At 60.4% G+C, this 11,024-nt stretch overlaps 1 protein-coding gene across 1 annotated transcript; it reads right to left on the bottom strand.

Moving 5' to 3' along the window:
• Positions 1–3,328: 3,328 nt before the first annotated feature.
• Positions 3,329–10,051, bottom strand: TAC3 (tachykinin precursor 3). The gene is made up of 5 exons (XM_026659268.1): positions 9,938–10,051; positions 4,615–4,723; positions 4,408–4,437; positions 3,780–3,833; positions 3,329–3,402 (listed from the first exon to the last, which is right to left on the bottom strand). The coding sequence occupies exons 1-5, from the start codon at positions 10,049–10,051 to the stop codon at positions 3,329–3,331; spliced, it is 381 nt and encodes a 126-aa protein (XP_026515053.1).
• Positions 10,052–11,024: the final 973 nt, after the last annotated feature.

Raw genomic sequence — 11,024 nt, 5'->3', positions numbered from 1 at the left:
CTGCTTTGAGCAGGGGGTTGGACTAGATGACCTCCTGAGGTCCCTTCCAACCCTGATATTCTATGATTCTATGATTCTAAGGGGACGGTATAAACATCAGACAGGGTTGAGATCAAGACTACGGCCTAGTGTGCTGGACTGGGAGCTAGAATTCATAACTTGGCTAGACTCTAAAAAGCTTGGACTCCGTAGAGTCGGACTGATGGCTCGTTACAACAGTCTGTAACCCCCCACCCCTTTGAATGACTTCTCACAATATGTGTCAGCTGCTTATGCTTAACGATCTGTCCCACCTTGCCCTTAGCCGTGACACTCTGAGGACCTTTCCCAGCCCTGGAGAAGAACTCTGTGCGGCTCGAGGTTAGTCCCATATTGCTTCCCCACCTTGTCTCTGTACAAGGCCAGGCAAACGACCAAGCTCCTGTGGTAGGAGCTCTTGCTGATCCAAGGAGAATTGCAGGCGCACGGTTCCAGAAAAGTCACTGAATCCTCACGCAGCGTCTCAGCCAGCACATTAGGAGCTGCGCTCAGCTTGTCTAGACCTTGTAGGTCTTACGAGGATGCTCCCGCTGTCTCCTACTGTCTCTGATGGCCTCAGAGGCCAGAGTTAATGGACAATCCTTCCTGAAAGAAAATACCTTCTATCTGGCCAGAGGAAGGGTGGGAATAGAACTGGGTGGAGAAGGACAATTCCGTTTCACACCAACTTTCTCGAGGTTTCAAAATCTGGTTGGTTCCACGTTGGTTCCAAACCCAAAACGCTTTCTGAAAATGGAACCGGCCCCAAAGGCCCCTTTTCAGATCGACAAGGTCAGGTTTTGAAGCTGGGCCCCTCTCTGCAAGTAACCAGCGAGTCCGCCCTGCCCCTCACCACATTCCCGTCAAAACAGAGATGTCTCCGCCAAATGGTTTCGACAGCAGATTTTGACAAGACAAAAAATGGTTTAATTGCAAACGTTCTGCCCAGCGCTCTATAGTAACCAGGTGGGCTTTTTTTAGTTGTTACCTCCGAGGCTGGGATACCACATTGATGGGCAACATCGCAAGAAGCTATGGAAGATGCCTAGTTACTAACGGCATGGGAGAAGGGAGAAAGGGCAGGCTTGAGGTTCACTGGACCTTGGGCAAATCACCTGACCTCTCTGTGCCGAGCAGCAGAAGAATTGCTGGGCTGGGTCAGACCTGTGGGCCATCTCGCCCAGTATCCTGTCTCTGGCAGTGGCTAGCGCCAGAGGCTAGAGAGGAAGGCGTAGGAACCCTGAACCGCATTGATGGTCTTTTATAGCCTTAATACCCTGCTCCCACCTGGAGAACATGTCCCTCTGCAAAGGTGTGTTCCGAGGCATGGGGCAGGGATTGGCTTTTCATTCTGTGTCCGTCCAGTGCCCAGCACGGTGGCGTCCTGGACACGTGATTGGGGCTCCAGCAAACAACACAGTCCTAGGAAACATCAGGCAAAGAAGCTGAGAGACAGGGCAGCTCATAAGTAAAAATCGTGGTGTTATTGACTAGTCAAGGGTGTTTTTAATCTACGCCACAAAGGGGGTTCTGCTGGCTGCCCGGGGTGTCTGCGGAGGGGAAAGCACCATGGGGCCGGGGCATTACTCTATTTCCAAACAGCGAGCACTAGCGTTAGGACGAGGCGCGGGCCGGAATGGGGCAGCAGGGACGAGACGGGGCACCGGGGGGGAGAGTTCTCCACGACACGGCGAGAGGGTTCCGGTTCGGTTGAGAGCGCGGCGGGCTTTGGAGTGCGGCTTCGTCTCCGTTTCTCGAGGCGCTGCCGACGCTTTGCTTGTCCCCGGCGTGGGCACCTGCAGGAAAGAAGGAGGAAACCCACGGCACGTTGGATCCTTCCACCCTGGGGTGGCACAGCTTGGAATAAGTCTTGGGAGAGCTGGAAAAGCCTGGCTAAGTCGATTAGATGCATTAGCCTCCTTCCCTGCCCCTGGAAGCCAGCGCTCCCACTCCTTTCCCAGCAACGGTGAGCTTGGTACATACGAACCACCTTTCAGTAACATGCGATCACCCATAAATTGTACACATGCAAATAACCCCCCGCCCCCAAGCACACAGGGGAAGACACAGCCCAGTGGAAGACCCGGCAACGGGAGACAGCGGGCGTAGCCGTGGTACTGGACTCATCTGCATGCGTGGAAAGCGCCTTCCACAAATTTGCTCTTTTCCTCCATTTCCTAAAATTGCAGCGCAATTATCGTTAAGGCTTCGGCTCGGCACGAAGAGAAGCCCGCCAGCTCCTGGTCTCATTACCCAGCCGTCGCCGGGATGCAAATCACCAGCTAATGAATTCGTAATAGCAGAATAAGTGCCGTGTAATCACCCGGTTAGGGGGATTACAGCTATTTATGTCCCGTAACCCAGCCTGCCGTGTGCTAACACGCACAGGGTCAGGGCTCTGCTCGGCGCACGAGCGGGTGCTAGCGAGCGCGGGACCATCAATGGGATTTTCGATCTGTAATTACAGACCCCATAGAGGTATTTAAGGGCTAATGCACGAGGCGAAGCGTGACCCTTCCGGACGGTTTGCTCAGGCAGCTGTGGTTTGGCAAACCTCGTATTCTCGGCGGTCGTGAAACTCCCCAGCCTGGTGTGCGGGGACGGGACGTCTTGCGTGGAGACGGATCCCATTCCCCAACGGCTGGCTAATACAGCACCTTAGTCGGCGGTGCTCGCAGGACCTGATGTCCCCAAGGGCTGAGTTGAGAGCATGGGATGTGAGGGGGAGGGTGGTGGTCAGCCCCTCTGTAGTGTGAAGCCAAATACCAAGCTTCAAGGTGGGCACCCAAAAACGGAAGTGCCGAAAATCAGGGGCCACTTTAACGTTCCCCACCAGGACAGGACTGGCAGGAGGGTGGCTTGGTACGTGCGGGGCCGGTGGGGCTTCCAGCTGCCCTTGGGGGACAACAGTAAAAGGAGCAGAGACAAAAGCCCACATGGGGAAAGTGCAGGAGCCCAGAGCAGGCCCTCTGGACTCACGCCACACAGGGGACCGTTGTAACCCCGAGCTACGGCTCGTCCTCCAGCCGAAGTTCTCAGCCGTCCCTGTAATGTGAGCCCGGGACTCAACAGAAAAACGTTCATCAATTCCAAAGCCAGAAGGGACTGTTGTGATCATCTAGTCTGACTCCGCCATTTGCGAGCGGCCCCCGAGGTTCGGGTAAAACGCTCCCACGTCCCCCTGCCAGAGGTCCGAGCTGCAGCGAGACTTGGGGCTGCTTTTCTCAACCTCGCTGGGCGTGTGGGCGTGAGCCCACGTGCGTCGCACGGGAAGGGGAGCGAACAGAACCGGGCCCCCGCTGCCCTCACCTCATTCTGCATTTGGGGGGTATTTGAGGTCGCCGAAGCCAGCGGAAGTCTCCTTGTTCCCGTCTGTGGAGTCGTCTAGGGTTAAACAGCAGGGCAGAGATGCAGTCAGTTCCTTCCCAGGCCCGTTCGCCCAGCCGGGACGGCCCCCGCCCACTGCTCAGCCCCTGCAGGAAGCCCCCCGTCCTGGAACGGTCAATCTGTTCCACCCCCCTTGTGTCACCGGAGTGGGAGGACAGCGGCCAGAGCTGGAAGCGCTGGACTGGGGCAGCCCGTCCTGCTGTATAGATGCAGGATCTCCATTAGGGGCATCAAGGCCTCGCCCCTGAGTGGGCGGGCGGGCACGTGGACACTTGACGGTGGTGGGAACGGGCGTCCTGGGGCTTCCAGCCAGCACCTCGTCGCACAACCCCCCCCTCCGCCCGCCAAGCTGGCCTCACACGGGCCCCACTTACCGGGCTCCGGGGTCCTTTTCCCCATGAGGCCGACAAAGAAGTCGTGCATGTCCCCTGCAGAAAGACAAGGGGGTCAGCGGAGCGGGTGCCCCTAGCTGAGTCAGCCTGGCAGGCCGGAGAAGGGAAGAGACGCCACCTGAGGCTTTTCATCCGGGTCATCTTTGCCAAAGCGCCTTCTGGGTCCAGCCCCCCCCCCCCCCCCCCCCCCGCGAGACGCCTCGGGCCCGGCTCCCAGACTTGCCGGGCGCCCGGCTGCTCCCACGAGCGCAGCTGGCACAGCCGGAGCGCGGCGTTTGTTGAGGAGCCTCAGGCTGGGCACAGCTGGAACCGAGCAGGGCGGCACACGGGCTCTGGGGCAGGGCCGGCCGTGGCCGATCCAAGACTCAGTCCGGGGCCAAGCGCAGACGGGACCTAACCATGGCCCTGAGAAGCCTGGGCTGCCTGAGGCTTCGGCTGGCTTTCAAGGGCAGGTCCCGTCTACACTCCAGCTGGTGACAGTGTCGCCTGCCTTGATTGCTGTGTGGATCAGGAGCACAGAGTGGAGCGGGGCTGGGGAGAGGCCGCGGCGTCCCCCAGATGGACAAGGCAGAGAAGCCAGTGCCAGGGAAGAGGGGAAAACGGGACTTACGTTTCTGAGGGGGGACGGGCATCTTGGGACCTGGAAGAGAGAAGCGGGGGACGGTCAGTGGTGCTGGGGGGGCAGCAATCAACCTCGGCCCCCCCCGCTTTCGCTGCTCTCTCCCCATCCCCCGCCCGATAGCAGCTCCCCCCTCCGGCCCCTTCCAGTCTCCCCAGGTTAGTTTTCTCAGGGCGGGGGATGGGGCCGGGCACTCACGGGCATCGTCCTTGCCCGCCAGCTGCAGCAGCGCCTCGTAGGAGACCCGATGCCCGTCGTAGAGTCTCCTGAGCAGGGCCGTGGGCAGCTTGTCGAGGTTTGAGCTCGGCTGCGGGAAAGACAGGGAGAGAGGCGGGCGTGAGCCCCAAACGCAGAGGGGCCAGGCGGGCGGGGCCAGGCGACTCTAGGGACGAGGGACGGAGCCACCCGCCCCGATCCCGCCCCCCGCTCCTGCCAGCCCTGGCGCCTGCGGCCCTGAGCCCCACCCGGCGTTCTGCAGCCGCGCCCCCAGGGCCGGATACCGCCAAGATTTTGGCAGCGTGAGGGTGTCGCCAACTGTGGGGTGTCAGCGATGGCTCCCAAGCCCCCCCTCCCGGCTCCCCATTACGGGCCCGAGGGGGCGGGCGCCCCGGGAGCAGGATCTCCCCACGGGGATGTCGTCACATTTGCGTCAAACCCCACTCGGCCCCCGACCCCGGCCTGTCAGGAGACGCCTGATCGCCGTGGCAAGCCAGCGTGAAACCCACCAGCCCCCGGCTAGCCCAGCCCTGGAATTTACTTGAGCCCCGGCCACCGTCCCTGTCCACCTGCCGCCGAGTCCCTAGGCTGAGCTCTCGCCTAACTCATCTCATTGATGATCTAACCAGCTGGACTCCCGAGGGTGGGGGGTGTCTCCGCCATTAACCCCTGCACTCCTGGGGCCTGCCAGCCCTACAGAAGCCTCCCTGACAAGGGATTTCCTCCTGGGGGGTGGGAATCAACCAGCAGCTCCCCTGAGGAGTCTGCTCATGGAGCCGGGGTGGGGGTGGATGTGGGGGGGGGCAGGGCTCTGAGCCGTGCACAGACACCGCACAGCTCGATGCGGGCTCAGCGGGGGCCCCGGCGCTTCCCCCCCCAGCTGGCAGGAGAGTCAAGTACCCGTGAGGAACAGGCGATTTGCCAGCAAAATCTTCAGTGCCCTGCAAATCGTGTGTGTGTGGGGGGGGGGCGTGCTTGGGGGAGCCTTTAACCCTTAGGAGGTCAAATGCTTTTAGTGAGTGGGAGATGGGAGATGCTATCCCAGTTCTCCCCCTCCCTAGCTTTGCCAGGGCCCCCCAATCCCAACCCGAAGCCCCCCCCCACCTTGCTACAACAGTGGCTAGCCTCAGCGATGCCCCACTGGAGCGAACCCACCCCCAGCATGAGTCACCCCCACCCTGGCTCCATCCTTCCAACTGCTTTTCTGCCCAAAGAGGCAGCAATCTAGCGCTCAAAGACATGGCTTATTGCCGAGCCCATCAGACAAGCCAGCCCTCGCTTGTGTCTCCTTCCAGCCGCCGCTCGCTCGGGGAGAGGAGCAATTTACCGAGAGAAAGAAATCAAAAAACCCACCCCAGACAAAATGAGGAAAATGGGCCTGACGCGCCCGCCCCAGAGAGAATGGCTCGCGAATGGCCCGGCGCAGCCCTGCAGAAAGCAGCCGCCCGAGGCCGGGGGTCTTAGCAAAGGGCTTCACAAAGGGGCAAAGAGGGGCTGTTGGGAAGTAATTTGCATACCGCAGAGCCAGGTACTCCGGTCCCCGCCTGGAGCAAATCCCGCGCCGTTGCGCACCACGGATTTGCACACACCGAGGGTGACCAGAGCGCAAGTGCAAAAAGTCAGGACACTTTTTTTTTCCCACGGGGAGGGGGAGTTATAGTTGCGTATACAAGACACAGCCCCTAAGACTGGGACAGCTGGTCGCCCTATGTGCCATCGGCTCCCCATCGCCGCGGACAGAGACAAAGCTCACGATCCACCTCACCCCGCTCAACCCTGAGGTGCTACTTGTGTGTGGGGAATGCGGCCTAAGGGAGTTAGGTGTCTAAGTCCCCTTGGAAGCCAATGGGAGCCAGGTGTTTAAGTCTGGCCCTTGCTGGCGGTTTGAGGTAGGACCCTCGGACGGGCTGAGCCGGACGAAAAGCTTCGTGGGGGTTGCTGGCTGCAGCCTCTCCCGGTGGGAACGCCCGAGCCCCGGGGGACTCTGAGAATATGGCCCGTCATGGCCAGCTCCCCAGCCTGGCTCTGGCCCATGCTGGCAGAACTGCCACGGGACCGGCTTCCCGTAGCCCCTCTGTGAAACGGCTTGTGGCTGTGCCGCGCCTGGCGCAAAGGGGAACTGGTGCCAGTCATGGGGGGCGGGGGTCATAAGCGCCTGGCACAATGGGGCGCCAATCCTGGTCGGGGAGTTTGATGGGCAGCGCCCGGGACAACGGGGGCCTGATCTCAACTGGGCCCCGCTGGGTACTGTCACACACCTGATAACCGCCTGGCCAGAGACCGGCTCCCGCCGCCCGCTCCCAAGCCCGGTGCAATCGGGGGAACCCTGGGTTCCACCGCTGACCCGCCCAGAGGTGGCTCAGGGCTATTTCCAGCAGGCGCGGCCGGTACCGTCTCCACCGCCGGCTCGCGGAGCCAGAAGTGCTGAGCTGGGGCCGGGAAGCGGCCGGGTTGGAGACATGGGGCTGCGGGTTGTGTGGATTCTCGCCTCAGCAGCTCTCCAAGGCGGTGACAGAAAACCAACCCAGGGGCCTGGCGCAGCTCGCTCGGCCCCTCAGCGCAGCCTGGCCCCTCTCTCCCCGGGCAGGGAAGGGGACGACAGGCCCCCGGCCCACCCAGGGGGAATATTCGGGGGTGGGGGCTGAGCACCCAGGCTCCCAGCTCCATGGGGAAGGGGTCTCCAGGTGCACGGGATGGGCAGGTTCCGTTCCACACCCTGGGCAGGGGTGGCACTGGGTCCCCCTCCGGCCTGTTGGCTCTCGCCACTAGGAGGAGCTGCCACAGGGGAGGTGCAGGGGGTGAGCTGGCAGGTAGATTTGGCGGGGGGGTTGATCCCCTTCTAGCCTGGGTGCAGGGGGCGTTCCAGGAGGGGGGTGGCCCTTCTCCCAGCCTCCCTTCCTGCCAGGGAAGGCTGCAACCCAGAACATCCATCCGTCTGTCCATCCAGGTCCCCGTCTTGCTCGCCCAGGGAGCCAGCTGGCACAGAGCTGCAGCAGGGCCCTGGGCAGAGCTGGGCACCTCTGGGGATGTGAGAGCCCAGTGTGCAGGCAACGCCAGGCAAGGCAGTTTTTGTCTCACTGGTCCCTCGGGCTCTCCCGTCGGCCTGTAGCCACCTGCTGGCCCTCATCTTAGAGTGGAAGCACGCTGGGGCCCGGACCGTCTTCCTGTCCTGTGTTTGTACAGCGCCTAGCGCCAGGGGCTCCCAGGTGCTACCGGAATGCAGACAGGTTAACAAATAATAATGCCTAGCTCTGTCCATGAGCAGATCTCCCAGGACTTTACAAAGGCGGGTCAGTAGCATGACCCCCAAGGGGAAACTGAGGCCCAGAGCAGGGACGGTCACCTAGCAGTAGAGCCAGGAATAGAATCCAGGTCTCCTGAGTTGCCATCCAGCGCTCTAGCTACTAGGCCAGGCCAGCTCCCACGTCCAGCTAAGACTCAGCATTAACAAGAGCCTGGAGGCTGCACAGCTGTCGTGAGCGGTGGTGAAAAGAGGAATTGGGATCCCTGCACGGAGCAGGCTGCCATAGAATCATAGACTATCGGGGTGGGAAGGGACCTCAGGAGGTATCTAGTCCAACCCCCTGCTCACAGCAGGACCAATCCCCAACTAAATCATCCCAGCCAGGGCTTTGTCAAGTCGGGCCTTAAAAACCTCTAAAGAAGGAGATTCCATCACCTCCCGAGGGAACCCATTCCAGTGCCATGAACTGAGGGAAACTGAGGCAGACTGGCCCAGCACAGACTCAGCGTGTCTAGACCAGAGATGGAATGAGGTGGGGAGGGGTGCACAACGCGGGGCCTGAACGCAGGTCGGGGGGTGGGGAGAAGCCCCCTGCCTGCCAGACCACGGCCGCTCCCCCAAGGGATGGGTAAGAGCGCGTATACTTGTGTGTGTGTGTGTGTGTGTGTGTGTGTGTCCCCGTCTGTCCTGCTGCCCCCTGCTGGAGGGGACAGGCCCTGCTCTGTGTGTGTGTGCGTGCAGACTGCTTCACATCTCCTGCGTGCCCCCACCAGAGAGTCCCACCGTAATTTAGTAGTGTGGCACCTGCGGGGCACAGCTCTGGGAGTGGGGTGAGTTCGAATCCTGGTGAGTCTGAGGGGTCAGAGCTGCACCCCGAGGGGCTGGGCAGCTGGACGGCAGGTTCCAGGACTCGGAACGGGGGTGCCCAGGTCTGTGCCCTAAGCTTGTGCCTAGGGACCGGGGCAGGGGCTGGCTTCTGGATCCCCGGTGAGTGAGCAAAGCCCAGGGCTTGGCTGCCCCTCCCAGCCGTCCGAGGAGGGGGCGTTCACTAGCGTTTGTTCCAGCCAGGGCAGGTGAGAGCCCTCCCCTTAGCAGGGGCTGGACAAGACTCTTCAGCCACCACGGATGAGCTGTGCCGGGACAGGAGAGCGGGATCGCGGCTGGGATGGGCAGCACCGGCCAAGGGGGCACGGCCGGGGAGCTCAGGACTTACCTCCCGAGAGCAGCGGCTTTGTCTCCAGCCAGGTCACCCGCACTCGCTCCCTAAATGCCGTTCCCCGGGCAGGGATCAGCCCTCCCTCGCTGCCGGAGCTGAGTCGGGTTCGCCTGCCGCCAGCACCACATTGGGTTAAATGGGGGGGGGGGGCTCTTCCCAAAGAGCTTCCGGGCAGCTCATCAGAAACATGCTGGGGCCAGATCCCCGGCCGGCGGAAGTCAGCGGGTCGTTATTGTGGTGGAGTTTAGGGTCAGCACAGGCCTGAGAATTTCAGTCCATTTACCCCTGGGTTGAGCCCAATAACTCGGGTGTGGCTCCAGCTGAGACCGGATCACTTGGGAACATTTTGGCCGGGATGTGTTTCCCAGACAGGAATGTCAAGGGTTTGGCTTTGTCCCCAATTTGCAGAGTGACCGCCTTTCTCCAAAACACGCCGTAGGCATTGGAGTTAAATAGGCCTGAGCAAAAGGCAGCAAACGAATCCCACCAAAAGAACTTCAAACGTCTCGAATGAAAAGAAACCCAAACCCACTTCCCCTCACAGGGCAGAGGAAGTTTGAGCCGATTATCTAATGCTCCCCATCTGGCTAGATCGTTAGTCCCCCACAGAGTTTCCCGGGGGGAGACCGCCTGAATTTCTAATGTAAAAAAACCACGCACGGTTGTCCAGGAAAGCCAAAAACCCAGGCACAAAACCAAATTGTATCCCCCTTTAGGCCACCGACCCGCAGCGTCAGGGTGGGAGGTGAGTCAGCGAAACGTCTCACGTTCCTTTGCCCCTGGGGGCAGCCACATGGACTCAGATCTCTCTGCACCCCAGCCAGCCCCGCTCCCTCCCTTTCTACCTTCGTCTGGACCCCTCTGGCCGCCTGTTGCTCCTGGGTCCCTTCGCAGTAGGTGTGACACAGCTTGGCCGCCGCTAAGGACAGCAACACCGTCAGCACCAGGGGGCTTTTCATTTTCCTCTCCCGAAGGCGGGGACGGGGGGTGATGGCCGATCTAAGGAACGAGAGAGAGAAGGTGGTTGCGGTCCAATAAAAGATATAGGCGTTTCCAGACCAGAACAAGGCTGGATTCGTTCTTCATTAGTAGCGAGGAGGCGGGACTGCGTTCTAGTCCCCACTCTGCCACCGACCTGCCGGCTGACCTCGGGACAAGTCATGGCCCCCGCTCTGTGCCTCGGTTTCCCCATCTGTACAATTGGGATCATGCAACCCCCCTGCCTTGGCCCAGTGCTTGGAGCTCCACGGGTGCGGAACGTAAGAGCGAAGAGCCTCTACTCACGCTTGGTCGTGGAAACGCTTGCAAATGGGAGTGTTATATAATCAAGCCTTAGAAGGCAAACCAGCTTGTTGGGGAGGGCACAAAGGAGAAGTGAGGGGGAGCAAACACAGGGGCTAAAGCAGAACGTGTAGGTATAAGTAAGATTGGTGCAAGGCGTGCTTCTCACTAGTGCGGGGAGTCTCACACTACACCCAGTGCTCTAACGCCTAAGGCAGCTCCACACCCAGGTAGGGAAATCATCAAATAACCCCCTTTCCCAAGCCTGTTCCAGTTCATCACTGGGCTCCCGGACTCTGACTCGGGGAGGAATTCAGATCGCCCAGTGCAAGCCGTCCGCCATCCCCACCGGCCGGGGCAAGGGCTGGCTCTCCTCCCCGGAATTTCGGACAGATCCGGGTTGGATTTTAAGCCGTTTTTGCCTGACAAGCCTGAACAATAAATTCCCAACTTCGGAAGGGAAAAAAGCAAATGTCATTAAAGCGAAGGAACCGAACGTGCTGGGAATTTGGAGGAAAAGCCGGAGACTATCAGAGTCACTCAGTGACACAGACCTATTTCTTTTCTTATTTCTTTTGAAATTATCTTTTCAACCCGGCGGAATCTCCGCCCTGGCCCCGAGGCGGGGGAAAAACAGTGGACACTGGAGAA

This window comes from Terrapene carolina, unplaced genomic scaffold (genome assembly GCF_002925995.2).
Source record: "Terrapene carolina triunguis isolate 2854851 unplaced genomic scaffold, T_m_triunguis-2.0 Scaffold616, whole genome shotgun sequence".
Taxonomy (NCBI): domain Eukaryota; kingdom Metazoa; phylum Chordata; order Testudines; family Emydidae; genus Terrapene; species Terrapene triunguis.
The sequence above is the reverse complement of the archived record's forward strand: the minus strand, read 5'-3'. Positions and strand labels throughout refer to the sequence as shown.